This window comes from Mesoplodon bidens, assembly GCF_964165515.1.
Source record: "Mesoplodon bidens genome assembly, chromosome: 14".
NCBI classification, from domain to species: domain Eukaryota; kingdom Metazoa; phylum Chordata; class Mammalia; order Artiodactyla; family Ziphiidae; genus Mesoplodon; species Mesoplodon bidens.
Genome location: NC_138170.1, coordinates 43,595,331 through 43,617,511, shown reverse-complemented (window position 1 = coordinate 43,617,511; position 22,181 = coordinate 43,595,331). Strand labels below are relative to the sequence as shown.

Genomic DNA, 22,181 nt, shown 5'->3' with positions numbered 1-22,181 from the left:
TGCGAAGTTTCATGCTGGAGATTTCTCACTGGACGTTGCTCCACGGTTGGGTAGACCAGTTGAAGTCAGTAGCGATCAAATCGAGACATTAATTGAGAACAATCAACGTTATACCACGCGGGAGATAGCTGACATACTCAAAATATCCAAAATAGCCGACATACTCAAATTATCCAAATCAAGTGTTGAAAATCATTTGCACCAGCTTGGTTTTGTGAATCGCTTTGATGTTTGGGTTCCACATAAGCTAAGCGAAAAAAGCCTTCTAGACCATATTTCCACATGCGAGTCTCTACCTAAACGTAATGAACACGTTCTGTTTTTTAAAACAAATTGTGACAGGTGATGAAAAGTAGATACTGTACAATAATGTGGAATGGAAGAGATCATGGGGCAAGCGAAATGAACCACCACAACCACACCAAAGGCCAGTCTTCATCCAAAGAAGGTGATGTTGTGTATATGGTGGGATTGGGAGTTCCTCTACTATGAGCTCCTTCTGGAAAAGCAAACAATTAATTCCATTAAGTACTGCTCCCAATTAGACCAACTGAAAGCAGCACTCGACGAAAAGCATCCAGAATTAGTCAACAGAAAAACGCATGTTTCTTTGATGACCAGGCAAAAACAGTTACAGTTTGGCTGGGAAGTTCTGATTCATCCACCGTATTCACCAGACATTGCACCTTCGGATTTCCATTTACTTAGATCTTTACAAAATTCTCTTAATGGAAAAAATTTCAAATCCCTGGAAAACTGTAAAAGACATCTAGAACAGTTCTTTGCTCAAAATGATAAAAAGTTTGGGGAAGATGGAATTATGACGTTGCCTGAAAAATGGCAGAAGGTAGTGGAACGAAAGGGTGAATACATTGTTCAATAAAGTTCTTGGTGAAAATGAAGAATGTGTCTTTTATTTTTACTTAAGAACCGAAGGCACTTTTTGGCCAACCCAATATTTGAAGGTTCATCTATGTCATAAGAATGATCAGTATTTCATTCCTTTTTATTGTGTGGATCCTACCACAGCTCATTTATCTGTTCATCAGTTGATGGATAGTTGGGTTGTTTCCTCCTTTTGGCTATTATGAATAATGCTGCTATGAACATTTGTGAGCAAGGTTTTAAGTAAATATATGTTTAATTTCTCTTAGGTATATACCTAGGAGTAGAATTGCTGGGTCATATAGTAACTTAGTATTTAACATTTTGAGGCACTGCCAAGATACATTTCAAAGTGGGTGCACTTTTTTTTTTTTTTTTTGGCTGTGTTGGGTCTTCGTTTCTGTGTGAGGGCTTTCTCTAGTTGCAGCGAGTGGGGGCCACTCTTCATCACGGTGCGCGGGCCTCTCACTGTCGCAGCCTCTTTTGTTGCAGAGCACAGGCTCAGTAGTTGTGGCTCACGGGCCCAGTTGCCCCGCGGCATGTGGGATCTTCCCAGATCAGGGCTCGAACCCATGTCCCCTGCATTGGCAGGCGGATTCTTAACCACTGCACCACCAGGGAAGCCCGGGTGCACTATTTTTCATTCCCACCAGCAAGGAATGAACATTCCAATTTCTCCACATACTTGCCAACACCTGTTATTGTCTGTCACTTCATTATAGCCATCCTAGTAGATATGAAGTGATATCTTATTAAGGTTTTGATTTTCATTTCCCCAGTGGCTAACGACACTGAGCATCTTTTCATGTGTTTACTGGCCATGTGTATAACTTCTTTGTAGAAATGTCTATTTAGATATCAGTATTTTGCTCATTTTTAACAGGGTTATTTGTCTTTTTATTATTGAGTTATAAGGGTTTCTAAAAATTTATTCTGAATATAAGTCCCTTATCAGATATGTGATTTGCAGATATTTTCTCCTAAGTTCAATTTTCTAGTCAAGAGTACCTGATATGGACTTCATGTTTCACTCTATCAGAAGAAACATAATCAGTGGCATACCAGATGGTGGGGGCAGTGGGAGTAGTACTTGACAGGTGCAAGCAATAGGGCTTCTATTATCTGTAGGAATTTTTTAAAGAATAAGAAAACCAACTAAAAGCCAATCTGCTTTTTATTACTCTTCTGAGCCAGCAATTCTAAACAATGTCAGGGATGAAATTCCTCTTTCTCAGGAATTCCAGTCCACCCCATGGTGTGCCACTGCCCCAAATGTCTGGTTCTCCTACTCTTAGTAATACTCAGCTCCATTGTGGGTTCTGGTACTATCAGACTCATCCTTCCATTGAAGGCTTCCCATCAATGTATTATCTAATGGTTGTAGCATCCATTTACAACTGTGGGCTGAATTGATTATTTAATTAGGGATTGAAAATGATAATTTTCTAATTCTATTATTTATTCTTCATATTAGCTAGAATTCTTCTATAAATAAGAGTTTTCTCTCATGAACCACTTGGTTTCTCTGAAATACAATTCACACAGGAAGTACTCCTTTAAATATTAGGGGCTAATAATATTTGTTGTCTATAACTTGCAGATATTTCCCCTAGTTTGTCATTTGTCTTTTGAGTTTGATATGATGTTTTTCATCATGCAAAGGCTTTTATTTTTATGTGGTCAAATTTATCAATCTTTACCACTTCAAGATTTTGAGACCGATTAAGGAAAGTGTTCCCTGTCCTCTGGTTAAAAGGAAATCACCTGTGACTTCTTCTAATCTGCTGTGGCTTCATCTTTACATTTAGATCTCTAAACCATTTGGAATCTATCCCAGTATCTCTTATGAGGAACAGATTCAATTTTATCCTTTCTCTATATGGCTATCAAGGTGTTCCAAACACCATTTCCCTTTTCCCTTTTATATAGACTATTTTTTAGAACAGGTTTAAGTTCACAGCAGAATTGAGCAGAAATACAGAGTTCCTGTATACCCACTCTCCCAGCCACCTTCAAATCCCCACCTGGCACCAGGGTGGTATATTTGTTACAATAGATGAAGCTACATTGACACATCATTATCACCCAAAGTCCACAGTTTACATTAGGGTTCACTCTTGGTGTTGCACATTCTATGCGTTTTGACAAGTGTATAATGACATGTATCCACCATTATAGTATCGTGCAGAATGGTTTCACTATTCACTGCCCTAAAAACCCTTTGTGTTCTGGCTGTTTGTCCCTCCCTCCCCTCTGTCCTGGAAACCACTAATCTTTTTACTGTCTCCATAGTTCTGCCTTTTCCAGAATGTCATTTAGTTGGAATTATACAGCATGTAGCCTTTCCAGATTGTCTTCCTTCACTTAGTAATATCCATTTAAAGTTCCTCCATGTCTCTTCATGGCTTGATAGCTCATTTCTTTTTAGCACTGAATAATAATCCGTTGTCTGGATGTACCAGTTTTTTTAATCCATTCACCTACTGAAGAACATCTTGGTTGCTTGTTGCTTCCAAGTTTTGGCAATTATGATTAAAGCTGCTGTAAGCATCTATATGCAGGTTTTTGTGTGGACGTAAGTTTTCAGCTCCTTTGGATAAATACCAAGGAACATCATTGCTGGATCTTATGGTAAGAACATGTTTGGTTTTGTTAGAAACTGCCATAATGGCTTCCAAAGTAGCTGTACTATCTTGCATTCCCACCAGCAATGAATGAGAATTCCTGTTGCTCCACATCCTTGCCAGCATTTGGTATCATACACCATTTATTTTTAGTATTAATTTTTCCCCCATTGATTTGAGACCTGTCTTTATTACCTACTACATTTAAATATTGGGTCTCTTTCTAGATTTTCTATTTTGCCACTGGTTTGTCAGTCCCTTTGTGTACCAATACCACACTGTTTTAATCATGAAGGCTTTATAAATTGTTTTAATATCTAGGAGAGCTACTCTTCCCACTTTGCTTTTCTTTTTCAGACTTTTCCTGGCCATTACTGCTGTTTTATTCTTCCATAAGAACTTTAAAATCAAGGTGTCTAACTCCAGATTAAAGAACAGACACTAAATGCTCTTTTTTATTGGAATCAAGTTGAATTTATAAGCAAAGCTAGGAGAATTAACATCTTTATGATTGAGTTTTCAAACCCAAGAACATGGAATGTGTTTCCATTTTTTTAAGTCTACTTTTCTATCTTACAAATATGGGGTGTTTTTTGGTTGTTGTACTCATTTGCATATAGTGCACAGTTCTTGTTAAATTTATGCCTTGATTTTTTTTTAATTAATTTATTTTTGCTGTGTTGGGTCTTCATTTCTGTGCAAGGGCTTTCTCTAGTTGTGGCAAGTGGGGGCCACTCTTCATTGTGGTGCGCGGGCCTCTCACTATCGCGGCCTCTCTTGTTGCGGAGCACAGGCTCCAGACGCGCAGGCTCAGTAGTTGTGGCTCACGGGCCTAGTTGCTCCGTGGCATGTGGGATCCTCCCAGACCAGGGCTCGAACCTGTGTCCCCTGCATTAGCAGGCAGATTCTCAACCACTGTGCCACCAGGGAAGCCCTATGCCTTGATATTTTTATTGTTGTTTATATAAATAGAGTCCTTTCTTCTAGTATATTTTTCAGCTGGATATTGTATATATTAAGGTTATTGATTCTGTATTTAATTTTATATACTACAACTTTCCTAAATTATCTTATTTGTAGTTATTTTTACGTTATTTTCTTTTGAATTTTTTAGACATATAATTATTATCATTTGCAAAAAGAAATAGTTTACCTCTTCCATTCCAGCTCCTGTGCCTTTAGTTTTTTTAGACCTTGTCTAATTGCATTAGGTAATATGTTCGGTACAATGTTAAATGGTAGTGGTGATAGTCTTGTTCCTGACTTTATTGGGAATAACATTAAGTAAGAATCTGACTTTCGAGTTCACAGACACACACACAAACACACCATGAATAAGGTACTGTTCCAGCACATTCTATTTTAAAAAAAAAAGGATAATGGCACACAACGTCTGAAGAGCCAGTCCGTGTATAATTGGTCTTGAATGAATCTGGGTTTCTCATTGAGAGTCAAGAACTGCAGGGAAATATAAAAGTCTAAGAGATAACTCTAAAAGATCCATTAATTCCTACTTTATTGAGTGTTAGTTGAGTACTTTTTAAATCACAAGTGACTGTTAGATTTTTTTTGCGAAATCCCTTTTTGGCATCTGTGAAAATAACATAATTTTCTCATGTATTAATATGTATTATTTGATTCCTTAATAATTAACCACCCTGCATTTGGTCATAATGTACTGTTTTTTAAATATGTTGTTGGATTCTCTTTGCTAGTATTTTATTTAAGATTTTTGTATCTGTATTCATAAGGGAGACTAGTCAGTCATGTTCTTTATGTTAATTGCTTTTCTTTTACATAATGAAAGTTAGGTCCTATATACGAGAGAAGACCATCAAATAGTCCATTAAGACCAGTAAATCCTTAGATTCTAATGTGATTACTTTATACTCTAAACCAGAAATTGCCCTGGCACCGTGGAATGCTGGTGTACAGCTCCAGCCTACAGTCAGTCCTCACTTTTATATTTGTCCTTCTGCCTCTGGGTTATAAACTTACATTTCTGAATGCACAGCATCCTTGAGTGCCTTAAATCGAGAGACGACAGCCTTTCTCTCTCCATGGACGTGAGCCAGGGGCTTCGGCTTCTTGTGAATACATTTCTAGCTGAAACTCTGTTTAACCCAAAGTTATGCCTTCCCCAGCAAGAATATTACATTTGAAGCTTCTCATTAATACTTTTACAGTATCTTCTCCCTCCTCTTATACAAGACCTCTGTATCCCAAGAATTACAATTCTATAGTTGTGGCATTAATTTTATCTTATGGAGACATTCTGATCCATTTAAAATATTTCATTAATTTGTTTAAAGCGTAATTAAGTAGATTTTGGTAGCAATGGTAGGGTAAGAAGAAAGGGCTCAAACATGCGAAGAAAAGCCAAAACTCATTATTTTAGTGTAGGCCCCGTGTGTATTTTAAATCGGCTTCTAATTTACTTGTCCTATTAGATGTGCTTAATGAAAGTTAGACTAAATGCATGCTTTTAATAAAACTCCCTAGCAGTGCTGTCATCAAAACTGGAATTTTTCCCCTATTTGTTCTTACAGAGGACATAAAGATAAGATATTTGTGGTAAAGTGTAACCCACACCATGTTGACAGACTGGTTACGGTTGGGATCAAGCACATCAAATTCTGGCAACAAGCAGGTACTATTGTTAGAGTTTATCCTTTATGTGGTTGAAAGTTTTACTCCAGCTGGGAAAAAGAACAACAACCAACACCACTACCTAGCCTATCTCTGCAATCTAAAATTAAAGTATGCCTAAAAGACGTTTGCTCCCAAATAATGTTTGAGCTGTGAAGCTTAGAACACTCTATATGATGCCATGCATATTCATCAATATCTAGAAAGCTTTGGGAAATGTTCTGCTGTGAAAATAATTATTTTTATATTCAGTCATCCGTTCTGAAAGCAGTGATTATGTTGGACTACTGAGCAGGAAATAATCACTTTAGTTGGATGAATACAATTTTCAATATTTTGAGGGTTCTTTTATTTATAACTGCATTTAGCACATGAATTAAATATGACACACAGTACACACAGTAAGTGGTCAAAATAAATACTTGTGGTTTATAATGCTGATAATAAGGATGAGTAAATAAGCAGGGCAAAACATGGAAGGATATCTTGTTTTTCTCACTAATAGGTCAGACCTTTCATTGGGACTGTTTCTGAATTCTTAGTATCAACTTTGGTACCAAGCCCAATCTTTTACTGGGCAAAACATAAATAAGCTACTGTTCCAATGCCTTCTGCTTTTGAAGAAAGGGTCATGGCACCCACCATGTCTGGAGAGCCAGCCTGCCTACAGTTGTCTGGAATGAGTCTGGGTTTCTCAGTGCTAATAAGAAAGTAGAGGGAAATGTGAACATTTAAGGAACAAATCTGATGTACTTCTCCTACACAGTGATTCATTTTTCTCACCCCAAAGTCACTGTGATAAAAATCGAGGCAAAACATACATAAAACATGTTTACATTTTACATTACAGCCACTGCTGTTTTCACTTGCTTAGGTCAGCATTCAGGAAGACTTCCCTGGCTCCCCAGGGCACTCAGTCACCCCTTCCTCTGGCTGGCACAGAACTTGCGCTGAAGCTTGGTTAGAGATGTATATTGCGTTCTCTCCTCAACCAGACCTTAAGTTCCTGAAGGCAGGAACTCTTCCTTTTCACCTTTATACCCCAGTGTCAACCACTGTGCCCGCCACAAAGTAGGGATTCAACAAGCACTGAATTAATGCGTGAAGGAGAAAACCTTTTATAATGTTTTTGTTATGATGTTTTCTGCCATTTTAATACATCTTTATGTAGACACATAATGTAGACACACTGGGTTTTTCACTGAAGATAGTCATTCTAAATGTCCATAGAAGGTGTCACTTTTTCAAAAAGTAATAAATACTCTTGGTCTACTCCAGGTGGGGGCTTCACTTCTAAAAGAGGAATTTTTGGAAGTGTTGGAAAGTTAGAAACAATGATGTGCGTTTCTTATGGGCGAATGGAAGATCTGGTGTTCTCAGGAGCAGCTACTGGAGATATTTTTATTTGGAAGGATATTCTCCTACTAAAGACAGTGAAAGCTCATGACGGGCCTGTGTTTGCTATGTATGCATTGGATAAGGTATAGTCTATTTTCCTCATTAGCTTTCTAAAAGTTTAAGTTAGGCTTAGGAAGGTCCACACCAAGAGGATGCCTGTGTGTAAAAACAGTACCCTCTGAATTAGGAAGTAGTTGTCATGAATGGAGAGACCACAAATGGTCTTTAAATTTCTCTTTTGTTTATAATTATTTCTTTATGGCAACTTCTCTCTTCTGTTTTCGCACTTTTTCTTCCTGGCTGTCACTTCTAAGAACTCCTTAAGAAGTGTTGGGATAAATGCAGACACGCAGTAGCAAGAGAGTCCTGAGAAATATTCAACACAGTCTTCCCCCTCGGTGGCACAATGAGCAGAGACCTGGAAGTGCCTGGTGTTTGGATTATTGTCCCTCCCATCAGTATGACCTGAAGTTATGTTGATAACCAGCTTGTTCCTGTGTAGACAGGCTCAGTTTTAACAAGCGTGTCAGAGTCAAGTCTTTTCACTGGCTGTGTTAGTCAGGGTCCTCCAGAGAAACCGAACCAGTAGGATGTAGATATAGACAGAGATATACACATACATGTACATATACATATACAAAAAGGAGATTTATTATAAGGAGTTGTCTCATGGAGTTATGGAGGCTGAGACGTCCCACTTAAGCCATCTGCAAGCTGGAGACCCAGAAAAACCGATGGTGTAATTCAGTTCAAGCCCAAAGGCCTGAGAACCAGGGGAGCCAACGGTGTAAATCCCAGTCTGAGGGTGGGAAAAGATAAGATGTCCCAGCTCAATCAGTGAGACAGGAAAAAGGAGGGTGATTTTGTCCTTCCTCTACCTTTTGTTCTATTCAAGCTCTCAATGAATTTGATGATGTCCATCTACATTGGGGAAGGCAGTTTACTGAATCTAGCAATTCAAATACTGATCTTATCGAGAAACACCCTCACAGACACACACAGGAATCATATTTAACCTGGGCACCCTGTGGCCAGTCAGTTGACACATAAAATTAACCATCACACCAGCTGTATTTCTACTCAAGCTCATCTTTGTCCTGATCTGTCCCCGGCCTTGCAGTGTTGTTTTAAATAAAGATCACACTTGGGAATTCCCCAGTAGTCCAGCGGTTAGGACTCCCTGCTTCCGCTGCAGGGGGCACGGGTTCAATCTCTGGTTGGGGAACTAAGATCCTGCATGCCTTGAGGCATGGCAAAAAATAAATAAATAAATAGATCACACTTACCTTCCGTGCCCTTAAAACACTTTCCTCATCAATTTGCCAGAAAATATCAATTTTTTGTTCACTGCTAGTTTGCTGATGGTACCAGTTTATGTGTGCTCTCTGACCTCCAAACAGTCTAAGCCACCTAATACACCTTATTAAGCCAAGCCTCATTTTGCATTTACCTGTTCCCAGGTAAATATGCTGATCCCGCTATGGAAGTAGGTTCTTGTTAGATGTGCAACTACAATGGTTGTTTTAGTGGTTAAGATGTTTTTCACTAGCAAATTTGTTTTTGATTAAACTTCAAGTTTTAGAAAAGATTAAAGCAGGATGCAAAGTTTTTTGTAGACTCAGAAGTTGATGTGATATAACTTGTTTAAACTCTTCTATTGCTTGATAACTTAAGCTGAAAAATCATGGGAAATGGCAGGGATATCACATTATACTATACTGCATTTAAATTTAATTTGGAGAGTGAATGTCCCCAGGTTCACAATCTATAATAAGGATATTTAATGTAACAAACTTCCAAAATATTATTTCCTTGTGAACTTCATTGAAATGAAGTACATTAGAAGTTTCTGAGAAAACAGAATGAATTACTCAGTATTTTTCTTAAAAAAAAAAAAAAAACTTTTTAAAGAACAGTTTGTATATGTAAGTTGCCAAAAAGGAAAACTAATAAAGCCAAGAAATCATAAGCTTAGAACAAGAGTAAAAATCATCATCTAGCAAAAAATACCCAATATGTTAAACTTTTTACTTTCCAGGTTTTGTAAAAATTAATCTGGATTTTAATTATTGTGGAAATTGTTGTGTATTGAACAAAATAGCAGGATAGTTTTGTTATATGAAATACCTAAATTACTCTTAATAATAAATAATGATGTTTTTCCTGGAAGTAAATATTTTAAAATATTTAACAGTCATTTTTAATTGTGATGTTAATTCCAATTCATTCAGCAGGCGTATATGAGATACCAGAAACTCTGCCAGGCTTTGAGGTTGGTCCTTTTCTGTAAGAATCCGCATTCCAGTCAGGGGACTGGGCACAGAAATGACCGTCCATGATTCAGGGTGCCAAATTCCAACCAATGGTCTGAAGAAAGTGAAATGGACACACAATGAGAAAGTGTTTAATCCTGCTAGAGAAATAGGGGAGAGAAGCTTCCAGAAAATATTATATTAATATTATGTTATCATTCAGATTTTTCAGTCTCCTATACTTAGGAAGAAAACACAAACAAAGCTTCTTTACCCAAGGGGAAATCCTTTTGAGGCTGGGTGGGTACCTTGTCATTTTGATGTGTATATAATTCTTCTAGTGTGTGCCTTCACAGGGTTTTGTAACAGGTGGAAAGGATGGAATCGTGGAACTCTGGGATGATATGTTTGAAAGATGCTTGAAGACTTATGCCATTAAAAGAGCAGCATTGTCAACCAGCTCAAAAGGTGCCACTCCCGAGTATGCAGTAGAAATCTTTCTGTTCATAGAGATGGAAAAAATAGTACTAAGTTCTTGGAAAACCATTACCAAATCAACTGTCTTTTTTTCTTCCACATTCAGAGCCCTTGGCTCCTGGTAGAAATATCAAGGATAATTCTCTACTACCTAGTACTTTGGAACTATAAAAACAATTTATATAATCATTACAATCATTTTATTTTTTATTATATTAAATAGAACATTTGCAGTATTAAATGCAATTTTTCCTCCTCAGGCTTGCTTTTGGAAGATAACCCTTCAATTCGTGCCATCACTTTGGGACATGGACATATCCTGGTGGGAACGAAAAATGGAGAGATCCTGGAAATTGACAAGAATGGCCCAATGACACTGCTCATTCAGGTACTGTGTTTGCACACATCCTAAACCACAGTTCACACCAGAGCTGGAACCAGGGTGAGGCAACGAGGGGCACTTAGGGCGCAAAATTTAAGGAGACACTCACTTTCAGAGTCAGGCAAATGCTATATTAATCATCTATTGCTGTATAACAAATTGTCACAAACTTAGCAGCTTAAAACAAAAACATTCCTTATCTTATGGTTTCTGCAGGTCAGGAATCTGAACACAGTTTAACTGGGTCCTCTGTTTAAGGTTTTGTAAGGCTGCAATAAGGGCCAGGGCTGTGGTCTCATCTGAGGCTTAACTGTGGAAGGATCTGCTCCAAGGTCACTCGAGTTGTTGGCAGAGTTCAGTTCATTGGGGATGCAGGACTGAGGGATTCCGTTTCTTGCTGGCTATTGGCCAGAGGCCACCCTCAGCTCTCAGAGGCTGCCTATAGTTCCTTGTCACATGGGGTTCCCCAACATGGCTGCTTGCTTCCTCAAAGAGAGCAAGGGAAAGAGGAAAAATGGGTACTACTGTGCCTTTAAGTAACTTCAAATAACATAATCATATCATCACATACGTGTAATCATGAACATCCATCCCCTTTGCCATATCTTATTGGTTGGTAACAAGCCACAGGCTATACCACACTCAAAGAGAGGTGGTTACACAAGAGTGTGAAAACCAGGAGCATCATGAGGGTCACCTCTCCAGTACAGTCTGCCCTTTGGCCACCAATTATCATGTCCCTACCACATGCAAAATACATCCCCCCTCCCAAGGTCCCCAAGAGCCTTATCCCATCATAGTATCTGTTCAAAGTCCATAATCTCATTGTCTAAATCAGGTCCAGGTGTGGGTGGGGCTTCTTGGGTATATTTCCTCTTGACCTGTCAAAATCTGTCAAACTAATAAAAATTATTTGCTCTGCATACACCAAATATATGTGTCTCCTTAGATTTTGTGCATCATTCTAGTCTCAGCCTTGATTCACATAAACATATACTCTTCACACTTCCTCTCCCCTCAAAATGTTATTCAGGTAAAATCAGATTAAAATAAACAACAGAATCCTTTAAGATCGTAGAAGTGATCACATGTCACCTGAGGGGGTGGGAGTCTGTGGAGGTGAGGAGGTAGTCCTGTCCAGTTTGGTGATGGATAGGCCATAGTTACAGGTGGAAGAGGCACGGGCAGGGATGAGGGTGTGGATTCAGAAGGTAGAGTGGAAAGAATATGCACTGGTTATCTAAGCTTTAGGACTTCTGTGGGTCTGAGGAGCTAGGCCTCCTTCCCTGACCTGATGCATGCCTGCAGCCTTGCTGTATTAAGACTAGCCTCCAAAATCCCACTGAAAGGGGCCCTCTGATTTGCTACACGTGAGAGCAGATCTGCACACACATCACGGATTAGAGTGCATGTGCTCAGACCCCACCCTGGATATCCTGAATAAGAATCTGTGTTTTAAAAAAAGTTCTGTGTTAGAAGCAAACCTCAGAAGCTCTGTAGCTGATTGCTACAGGCAGCCCAGATTGGGAACTGTGCTGAGATGCGTCCTTGAGGGGAGATTTCTTTATTCTGCAGCTGCACTTGCCTTTGTTTTCCTTGACCATGACTTTTTATTTAATTTTATTGAAAGTTCAGTGTTTCTTTCTTTTTAATCCTCAAATTTTTGAGACTTTAAATTGTTTGCCACATGCTATATTGCTAAGTATGTTGTAAGATTTATACTACAATATGATTTAAATAGCACCGTAAAATTTAAACTCTACATTTTCAAATTTTAAAAAGTAAATAATAGCTGAGCTAATTTTGTTTAAATATGTTTTAAACTTGACAATAAAGGCTTTTCACTTTTTCGTTCTCTACAACTCTATTCTTTACTATATTTGTTTCTGTTGTTCTAATAATGCAAATAACCACAGGTGCCATTTATTGAGCACCTACTATGTGTCAGGCAATACTGTTGTACAAAATTCCTCTCTCATCTCCATGACAGCTTTGCTTAGTTGTAATTGTTTTATAGAAGAGGGGCTCAAAACCCAGTAAACTGCCCACAGCCACATGCTAAGAACTGCAGGGCTGGGATTCACACCAAGCTTTGTCGGGTACCAGAGCCTTTTCTTTGTCACTCCACCAGACTGTTCTCCACACGCCTCAGCATGGAGACTGCATGAAAACAGTGCAGAAGGCATGACCCCCTAAGCACTGGGCAGGCAGGCGGTGGAGCTGGGAGGACCATCTTCTCTCCTTACACGTGTGCCATTCTTTTCCTTTATCTCAGCATCTCTCTTTCCTCTTCCAGTCTATCAATCATTTGCCATCTCCTCCTAGGTAGAACTCAGTAGTTCAGTTCAATCAGTGTTCGTTGGGCTCCTGCCAAGACCAGCCCTGTGCTCTGTGTGGTGGAATAGGGCTTACTCTAGGGGCTGACAGTCTTCTCCTGAGAGGTGGACACCGAGAGAAAGTTAAGGAATAGTAGAGGCAGCGTGGTTAAGACCATCAGCTATCCTGCTGTGGGGAGATTTCAGAACCATTTTTCTAGTTTCTGTAGCACGGCAATTCAACGTTACTTGGAATAGATTGCTTTTTTTTTTTTTTAAGAGAATAGGTTGCGGGGAGGAGAGAAGAGACAGGAGGTGAGTTCTGAAAATCCCCGTTGTATACACTTTGAATATAATCAACTGTCAATTATGCAGCTGGTTATTATTAGCTTTAGGGTGGTCAGGAGGAAAGTAAAGTCCCAAGCTCATTTCCTTGTGCCACTCGAGACTTCCAGCCTGCTTCACTCACTGTCCGTTCCTATAGGATCCAGGAATTAAAGTACATAATCATATTAGATTAAAGAAATACCATTTAAAATCAGTATATGATGCAGTGGTTTGAAAGGGTCTCAGAGCCCCACAACGCTGTCCTCTGTGTACAAAAGGACTCAGTCTGTAAAAGAGCCCCAAGCAGATCCAGTCTGGTGGAGAACAAGGGAGGGCTCACACCTGACCCATCCTCTGACGGTGGCCTCGGGGGTGGGAGGCTTCTAAAGGGAAGGAAACTAGAAAACTGGGGATGTTGGGTGCTCCAAATCTAATAAATTCAAAACCAATATCTACGCCCTTCTCAGATATTTGAATGTCAGCTGTATTGGGAACTTTGTATCTTCTGCCAAATTACTGTTTTGCTCAAACAGCTTCCCAGTTAAACCGGAATCTTCCAGTTTCTCTTTGGAGAGCCACCTGTTCCCCAAAGCGTTCCAACTACAAACACCTTTCAGATGACTGTGTGTGGTCTTCCTTTTTGCTTTACTAAGCAAAGCCTTTTTATAATTAGCCCCTAAAAGCAGAAATTCAGTAAACAATCTGGTCTGTTTTATTGTTCCGTATCTAATCTGTTCGTTACACTGCTTTACTGAGTGACAAGTTAGAAAAATCAGATTCATTTTCTCCCTAATTGTTCATTCGTTAAACACTGCTTCATCTCAGTTATTATTCTAAGCCAGTTAAGTGTGTTTGTGGCAAGACGTCGGCATGTGGAATTGGTCCAATGCCTATCAAGCCCCTTTCGGTTTTCTGTGCTCTATGGATAGAACAATTTGTGAATAAATGCTGACCGTGAGCTATACCCAGGATGCTTGAAATGAAAATTTAGTTCTCTCTAATCTGCTCTGCCAAATCTGTGCATTCAAAGAACTGAAATAGAATTAATTAACAAGAATATTCCTGTCCAATTCCTCTGACAGAGATAAGTGGTACCTCCATTTTTTAGAATATGGTTTTATGGAAGAAAGTGGTTTGTGTCATTGTGACCAAGCTGTTTTATGAAAAGATACATATATACTGTGTTTATTCAATGTCAAACAACAGGATAAAATGAGAGCAGTTCCTTATTTACTCGGATGTTTCTAAATGGAAAGATGTTCGGCATCATATAAACAAAACCTAGGAGCAATGTGAGTCCCTACTTTGCTTTCCAAATGGATGCTTTAGCATCACGCAGGCCCAACTTTAGATTCAAGTTCAAGCAAAAAATTTATCCAGTACAATCATTTTGGCTCCAGGAAACTCAAACTGTGTTTGTTCATATTTGAACCTGTTTGGGATACTCGCGGGAAGGGCTAGCCGAGAAGCATGAACTGGTTTTTGTTGCCCCGTTTCCTCCCCTACAGGGGCACATGGAAGGAGAAGTATGGGGGCTGGCGGCTCACCCTCGCCTGCCTGTCTGCGCAACAGTGAGCGACGATAAAACACTGCGGATCTGGGAACTGTCCTCCCAGCACCGTATGCTGGCAGTACGGAAACTCAAAAAAGGTACGTGATGTCCCCGTACACATCTGTAAAAGTATTTACACCCAAAAGTATTGGATTCATTCGTCTGTTCATCCAGCTAATATTTACCGAGCACACCTATTACATGCCCCCAGATATGCTGGGTGATGGGGGTTTAGTGTTTGTTGCTACACATATAGCTTAATCACCTGGAGAATCGTTCCAGAAGGCTGGCCTGATCTATCAGTGCCCGGCTCTATTCTTTATTTCCTTGCACTGCACAGACATTTACCACCTGGGGGCAATATGTCCTTCCTCTTCTCATCTAGAACTGTGGGCACCAGTTGAAACTCATCAGCTTGTAAAGAATGCTGCTTATTTTTATGCCTAAGAGTCTCCAGAACTGATTTTATTACTGAAAAATGAAAGTCAGTTTAAAAATAATAGTTAATACCAAGAAACGAATAAATATGTATTGAACACCCGTATGCACTAGAGCTAAGAGGTATACCAAGAAGTGCAAATTCAGCAAACATTTATTGAGCAGCTGCTGTATATCAGGCACTGGGGATCCCAGGATGAACAGTCCCGTCTCTAGTGTCAGAGACGGACAAGATTTGAACAGATTCCCAGCAACGGCTGGTCCATTCAAATTGGGTAACTTGAGAAGCGTCTCAGAACGGGACTATTTATAAAGGGGTGGGCAGGGTGTAGGAAATGACCAGGGCTGGTGCAGCACGATGCAGCTAGTAACAGCCGGGTACCATTGCCAGCCCTGGGCCTGAAGGGACAAGAGGAGGGGCAGCTGCTGGAACCTTGACAGTGAGAGCTGTGTGAGACGACAGCCTGGCAGGGGCTGTGATCGTCAGCCCCGAGGTTCAGCCAGCATGCAGTGACCCCACAGGGAGGCAGCCAAGGGAGCACATGCCCCAGCCTCCCTGTGCTTTATCCTTCCTTCCCTGTTACCCTCCCTCCAGTCTCCTGCTGCCCCTTGACCAAATGAATCAGAAGCCAGGGGGTGAGGGGCCCACTGATCGAGTCTAGGAAGGCCAGCTCCTGGCACAGAGCAGGGCGGAGAGTGGGTGAGGACGGACAGACAAAAGATCTCTGGCACAAGCAAGGTATCGTGGAGGCTCAGGGTAAGGCCCACAGCCAGAGACAACTCCATCAGGGAGGAAACCTAAGAGCCGAGGCTCAAAGGACTTGTGAAAGTTAAGAAAGGAAAGGGTGAGATTGGGGCCTGGCCCCAGAGTATTTGTGCTAGGTACTTTTTTTTTTTTTGCGGTACGCGGGCCTCACTGCTGTGGCCTCTCCCGTTGCGGAGCACAGGCTCCGGACGCGCAGGCTCAGCGGCCATGGCTCACGGGCCCAGCTGCTCTGCGGCATGTGTGATCTTCCCGGACCAGGGCACGAACCCACATCCCCTGCATCGGCAGGCGGACTCTCAACCACTGCACCACCAGGGAAGCCCGCTAGGTACTTTTATAAATAGACATGGGGAGAGTATTCTAGGGGGATAAAATGAAAAAAAGGTGTCAAGACAGTAGTGACAATAATGACAGTGGCTAATATTGCTGAGCCAGTAACCGTGCTAGCACTTAGCCTTTGGTCTTCATGGAAACCCAAGGAGTAAGGCCTTTTTAACTTCCACTTACAAATTAGGAAGCTGAGGCACAGAGAACTTAAGTCATTTGCCCAGAGTTGCACAGCTAGTAAGTGATGGAACTGAGTTCATACTCAGGCAGCGTGGCTTCAGAGAGCACACCTGTGGCCCCTGCATGATGGTGCCTCCCTCCACCATATTGCCTCTCTTCACACTGGACTTCTGGGTCTCAGTAGGTAGTGGAGCCAGGATTCAAACCCAAGTCTGACTCCAAAGCCCATGCTCTTACCCACTACAGGACTCAATCATTTGGCCACTAATTTGTACTGGGGAAATAACAGACCAAGTCCTCGCTGTGACTGACTTGAATATCAGCCAATGGACTTTATTCACTAGGTTAAAAATTAGTTCAAAAGAACAACTAACACATCTGAGTTAGGATGGCCATTCAACCCAGTTTACAGCTGGTGTCCTGGTGTAATTATTAATAGCTCTCCCTTTTGCTGTCAAGTGTCATCATTCATACAATAAATTTTTATTCTTAACCTAATCGTGCTGTCCCTCCTCAAGGGCTGGTCTTTCTGTTCTTTCAGCACTAGCACCGTGCCTGATTCATAGTAGGTAAATAACTGCAAAGTGAATGGATGAAGAAAGGAAGGAAGGTATATTATACTTCAGATGAGCCAATTTAAAGTTATTGGTGTGGGGCTTCCCTAGTGGCGCAGTGGTTGAGAATCCGCCTGCCGATGCAGGGGACACGGGTTCGTGCCCCGGTCCGGGAAGATCCCACATGCCACGGAGCGGCTGGGCCCGTGAGCCATGGCCGCTGAGCCTGCGTGTCCAGAGCCTGTGCTCCGCAACGGGAGAGGCCACAACAGTGAGAGGCCTGTGTACCGCAAAAAAAAAAAATAAAATTAAAAATAAAATTAAAAAAAATAAAGTTATTGGTGTGAACGTGGCTTTTCAGCCTGCTCTGAACAGTGGCTGAGGGGTGGGTGTGGAAGCTCAGTTTGGAATGCCTTAGCACAAGGCAGCATGACTGTCCCATCCTAGGGCTGTGCTCACCAAAGTCTTGACAGTAAGAAGAACAGGGCCAGGGAGGGGCCTATCCTTAAATAGGATTCTTATTAAATATACCCCCCACCAAGTCCATGCTCTTCATTTGGAAATGTCTCCCTGTGACCCTACAAAGCAGTAGAAAGCATTGATCGTGTAGCACCCTCAGCCCAGTTTTGCAGACACCCTTGGAGAGAATGTCTATATTCCATTCTTCTCATGACAGAAGAGACAGGAACAAAATCTTCCACCTCTAGAATTATGGATTATAATCACGGATCAGAGAATTAGAGTGACTAAAAGTAGAACAACAGGGTGCTCTAAAGTAAGTTCTGTGTGTAAAGCATGATAGGAAAAAAATTAGTTTCCAGAAATTTTATTACAGAACTCCCATTCTTAAATATCACGTCTTGGGAGCAGAAATACTGGTTATATTAATTATTTATTCCTTTTCCCCCTTCACTCTACTTGTCTTTTGAAAACTCCAGGTATTCAGATACGAAGAAATGAATGGATAAACCTCAAAAAAATTGAAAACTTATTTTTAATATTATGATCATTGTCCTTGGGTTTGGAGGGAAGAGATGTTCTAAATTATGAAGTTTTAGTTCTTCTCACCAGGAGTGTTAATTTAAAGACACAGTCACATGTCCATGAGCATATACACATTTCCCCATCTCTGCATTTGCTTTGTTTGGTAGCAAAGTCTCGGATCATAACAGTGCTCTTTGTGGATTCTTTTGTAGGTGGAAGATGCTGTGCTTTCTCCCCTGATGGGAAAGCCTTAGCAGTTGGCTTGAATGATGGGAGTTTCCTGGTTGTAAATGCTGACACTGTTGAAGACATGGTCTCCTTCCATCACAGAAAAGAAATGATCTCTGACATTAAATTTTCAAAAGGTGAAGATGACGGCAAAAACTTTTTAAAACGTGTTGGGACAAAAAGTTACAAGAGTGGACCTTTTATAAATATTTCCTTGACCTTTAACCCATTTAAAAATGCTAAGTTCCTGGAAATAAATTCCCACATAAAATGTTTTGGTGCTAACCACTCATTTTTTCTTTATAGATACAGGAAAATACCTTGCTGTGGCGTCCCATGATAACTTTGTGGATATTTACAACGTCCTTACAAGCAAAAGGGTTGGCATCTGTAAAGGTGCTTCTAGTTACATTACACACATTGACTGGGATTCTAGAGGTAAAGTATGTTGTGGCTTTTAAAATATAATTTCAGTTTTTAAAAAACATGTCCATTCATATACTGTTTCCAGAGCAAATGGCAGTTGAGTTTTAAAGAAAAACAGAGGGGGAAACTCACAACAGAACTGGTTGTAATTTTAGAACCCAGAGGCAGCTGCTGTTAACATTTTGAGTATTTTTCCATATTATTATTATTATTATTATTATTATTATTATTATTATTACTACCACTACTACTACTATTATTACTACCACTACTATAATTATTATTATTTTAATTATTTTATTTATTTTTGGCTGTGTTGGGTCTTCATTGCTGCGCGTGGGCTTTCTCTAGTTGCAGCGAGTGGGAGCTACTCTTCATTGCGGTGTGCCGGCTTCTCATTGTGGTGGCTTCTCTTTGTTGCAGAGCACGGGCTCTAGGTGCGCAGGCTTCCGTAGTTGTAGCATGTGGGCTCAGTAGTTGTGGCTCGCGGGCTCTAGAGCGCAGGCTCAGTAGTTGCGGCACACGGGCTTAGTTGCTCCGTGGCACGTGGGATCCTCCCGGACTGGGGCTCAAACCCGTGTCTCCTGCATTGGCAGGCAGATTCTTAACCACTGTGCCACCAGGGAAGTCCCTATAATTATTATTAACTCAAGCTATTGAGTTTTAAGACTGCTGAAGATATATGCTGCCTTCTATTACCATAGCAAGCCACCACTTCATCTCTGAGTATGGCATGCTGTGTCCTTGCCTTGTATCTCCTCCTTACTGCATTCCCTTTTCCTACCAATTCTCCATCTCCCTGAGAACTGCCCAAGAGGTTTCAAGTAATTTTCATCCTCCATTGGAGGTAGGAAGCTACATTCAGCTCACCTAGAGTTTCTCTGGTTTCTCTCAAAACTCCCAACCTACGCCCTACCTCCTCCAAGTCATGCCCACAGATGCCATGGGGATTTGTCTGTTTATTTATGTAACAAATCTAGCTCTTGCCATGTGCAGTCTTAAGCCAGAAAATGTGGAGGATCCAGAAGGGAGTGAGACGTGGTTCCTACTGCAAAGTTTATAACTTAGTGCGGGAGACATGCTTGTACCTGAACAATATAAGAGCACAGACTGGGTAAAACAGGGAGTAAGAAATGGTGGGTCACAGGGGAAGTGGTGAGCAGGGGCTCAGAGTGGGCCAAGCCAGCATTAAGTACCCAGGGTGCAGCATCCGTGCTCTGGGGTGGGTCACTTTTAAAACCCATCCCGGGGACTTGGCTGATGTTGGAGTCCGGGGCAGATTGCTTTGGAACAGGCAGGGTCCCAGCTTTCAGAGAAGTTTTAGTCTATTGTGGTAGTAAGTGGTGTCTCTGAGGAAAGAGCTCCCAGGGGAATCCATGGAGCCTTCATAGAAGGAGTGACCTTTGAGATGGATCTTGAAAGCTGAGTAGAAGTTCACCAGATGGCGACATCTGAGACGAGCGTCCCAGGCTCTGAAGGATCAGGGTGTGCCACTACGTGGAGGTGGGAAGAAGAACGGGGGATTAAGAAGCAGTAATGCTGAGCGGCTGCGGGCGGGAAGGGCAGGGAAAGCAGAGAGGCCAAGACGGGAAATAAAGGAGCTGTTACCTCACGCCAGGAAATTTAACCCCAAACTTTATCCTGTAGGCATTAGGTACCTCTGAGGGATTAGAGTGAGGCATTCCCTGCCATCCTGGGGAGGGTGAGTAAGCCTGGAGTTAGAAAGCAGCTAAAATAAACCAGGAGAAAGAGATGATGAGGGCCTTGACCAAAGAGAGGTTATTTCAGAGATGCCAGAATATTTTATTTCACGTATTTCTTGAAGTAGTGGCCGTAGACTGATCCTTCTGCCAGGCAGGGATTTACTTGTAACTGTACTTGCTGCACCAGAATTTGGACTTAAGTGTTACAACCCGCAGGTGTTTCACACCGTGCAATAGATGGGAAGAAGGCATGCATGTCATTTATTGTGAGAGGTGCAAGTCCCAAGAAGGGCAAAGGGAGATCAGATAATTCCTCTCACTTTCACGTCAGGACCATCCAGATCCAGTGCCGAGGGCTTAGGCTGGCATGTATGATCAAGCAGGACACTGGCCCGGGAGACATCTAGGAACCAGCGAGGTCCAGGGGGTGAATGGAAGCAGCTGCCTCTCACCCACCTTCTTTGATATTCTATGCTTTATCGTTTTTTTAAAAAGCAAGGATTTCAAAAAAAAGCAAGGATTTCACCCTATTTGTTCTCTGGCTAACATCCCTAGATATGCCCCTTTGTGAGAAAGCTTTAGAACAGTGAGGGTCATCTTTATGCATATGTAGAATAGAGTGTGGTGAGTTTTATTTAGAACCCAACACACACACACACACACACACACACACACAAAACACCTGACACAATATGTGAATCCCACCACTATGATGACCATTAGGGGGTTAAAACCAATTATTATTTACATTTTATGGAGTGAAGGACCAAGAGAAATTGGGGCATAGGAAGAATATGTTTTGATTGGGAAGATTTCTTTAAAATTATTTTTAATTGTGGTAAAGTACACCTAGCATAAAATTTACTGTCTTCACCATTTTGAGTATAGAGTTCAGTGGCATTAAATACATCCACATTATTGTGCAACCACCATCCCCATCCATCTCTAGAACTCTTTTCATCTTATAAAATTGAAACCCTATACCCATTAAATAGTAATTCCCCCTTCTCCATCCCCCAGTCCCTGACAAGCACCATTCCACTTCATGTCTCTATGAATTTGACTATTCTAGGTGCTTTATATAAGTGGAATCATACAGTATCTGTCTTTTTGTAACTGGCTTATTTCATTTAGCATAATGTCCTGAAGGTTCATCCATGTTGTAACATGTGTCAGAATTACTTTCCTTTTTAAGGCTGAATAGTATTCCATTGTGTGTGTATACCACATTTTGTATATCCATTCATCCATCAGTGGTTACTTGGGTTGCCTACAACTTTTGGCTCTTGTGAATAATGCTGCTTTGAACAGGGTGTACAGTTCTTTTGAGTATTTGCCCAGAAGTGAAATTTCTGGAAAAAATGATAATTCCACTTTTAATTTTTTGAGGAACCACCATACTGTCTTCCACAGCAGCTGCACCATTTTACATTCCCACCAACAGTGCACAAGGGTTTCAAGTTCTCTGCATCCTCACCAACATTTGTTATTTTCTGTTTTGTTTTGTTTTTGATAGTAGCTATCCTAAATGGCGATGAGATGGGACATTGCAGTTGTATTTACATTTGGGGAAGGTTATTTTATTCTTCAAATGTGTTGTAGGCCCTCTGTCAGATGTAGGGATATAAAGAGGAATAAACCCCAGATGGGAAGAATAAACCCTTGGCGGGGATCAGTGGGCTGCCACCATAGAGGGGCCTGGGCGGAGGTCGGT

General features: G+C 41.0%; 1 protein-coding gene across 1 annotated transcript in view; it reads left to right on the top strand.

The window, feature by feature from the left end:
- Positions 1 to 22,181, top strand: part of EML6 (EMAP like 6) — a 372,392-nt gene that overhangs the window by 280,430 nt on the left and 69,781 nt on the right. The window contains exons 18-24 of the mRNA XM_081254742.1: positions 6,059 to 6,159; positions 7,437 to 7,639; positions 10,165 to 10,276; positions 10,546 to 10,673; positions 14,818 to 14,959; positions 18,323 to 18,475; positions 18,645 to 18,776. Coding sequence (XP_081110868.1) covers positions 6,059 to 6,159; positions 7,437 to 7,639; positions 10,165 to 10,276; positions 10,546 to 10,673; positions 14,818 to 14,959; positions 18,323 to 18,475; positions 18,645 to 18,776 — 971 coding nt within the window. The remainder of the gene's footprint in view (positions 1 to 6,058; positions 6,160 to 7,436; positions 7,640 to 10,164; positions 10,277 to 10,545; positions 10,674 to 14,817; positions 14,960 to 18,322; positions 18,476 to 18,644; positions 18,777 to 22,181) is intronic.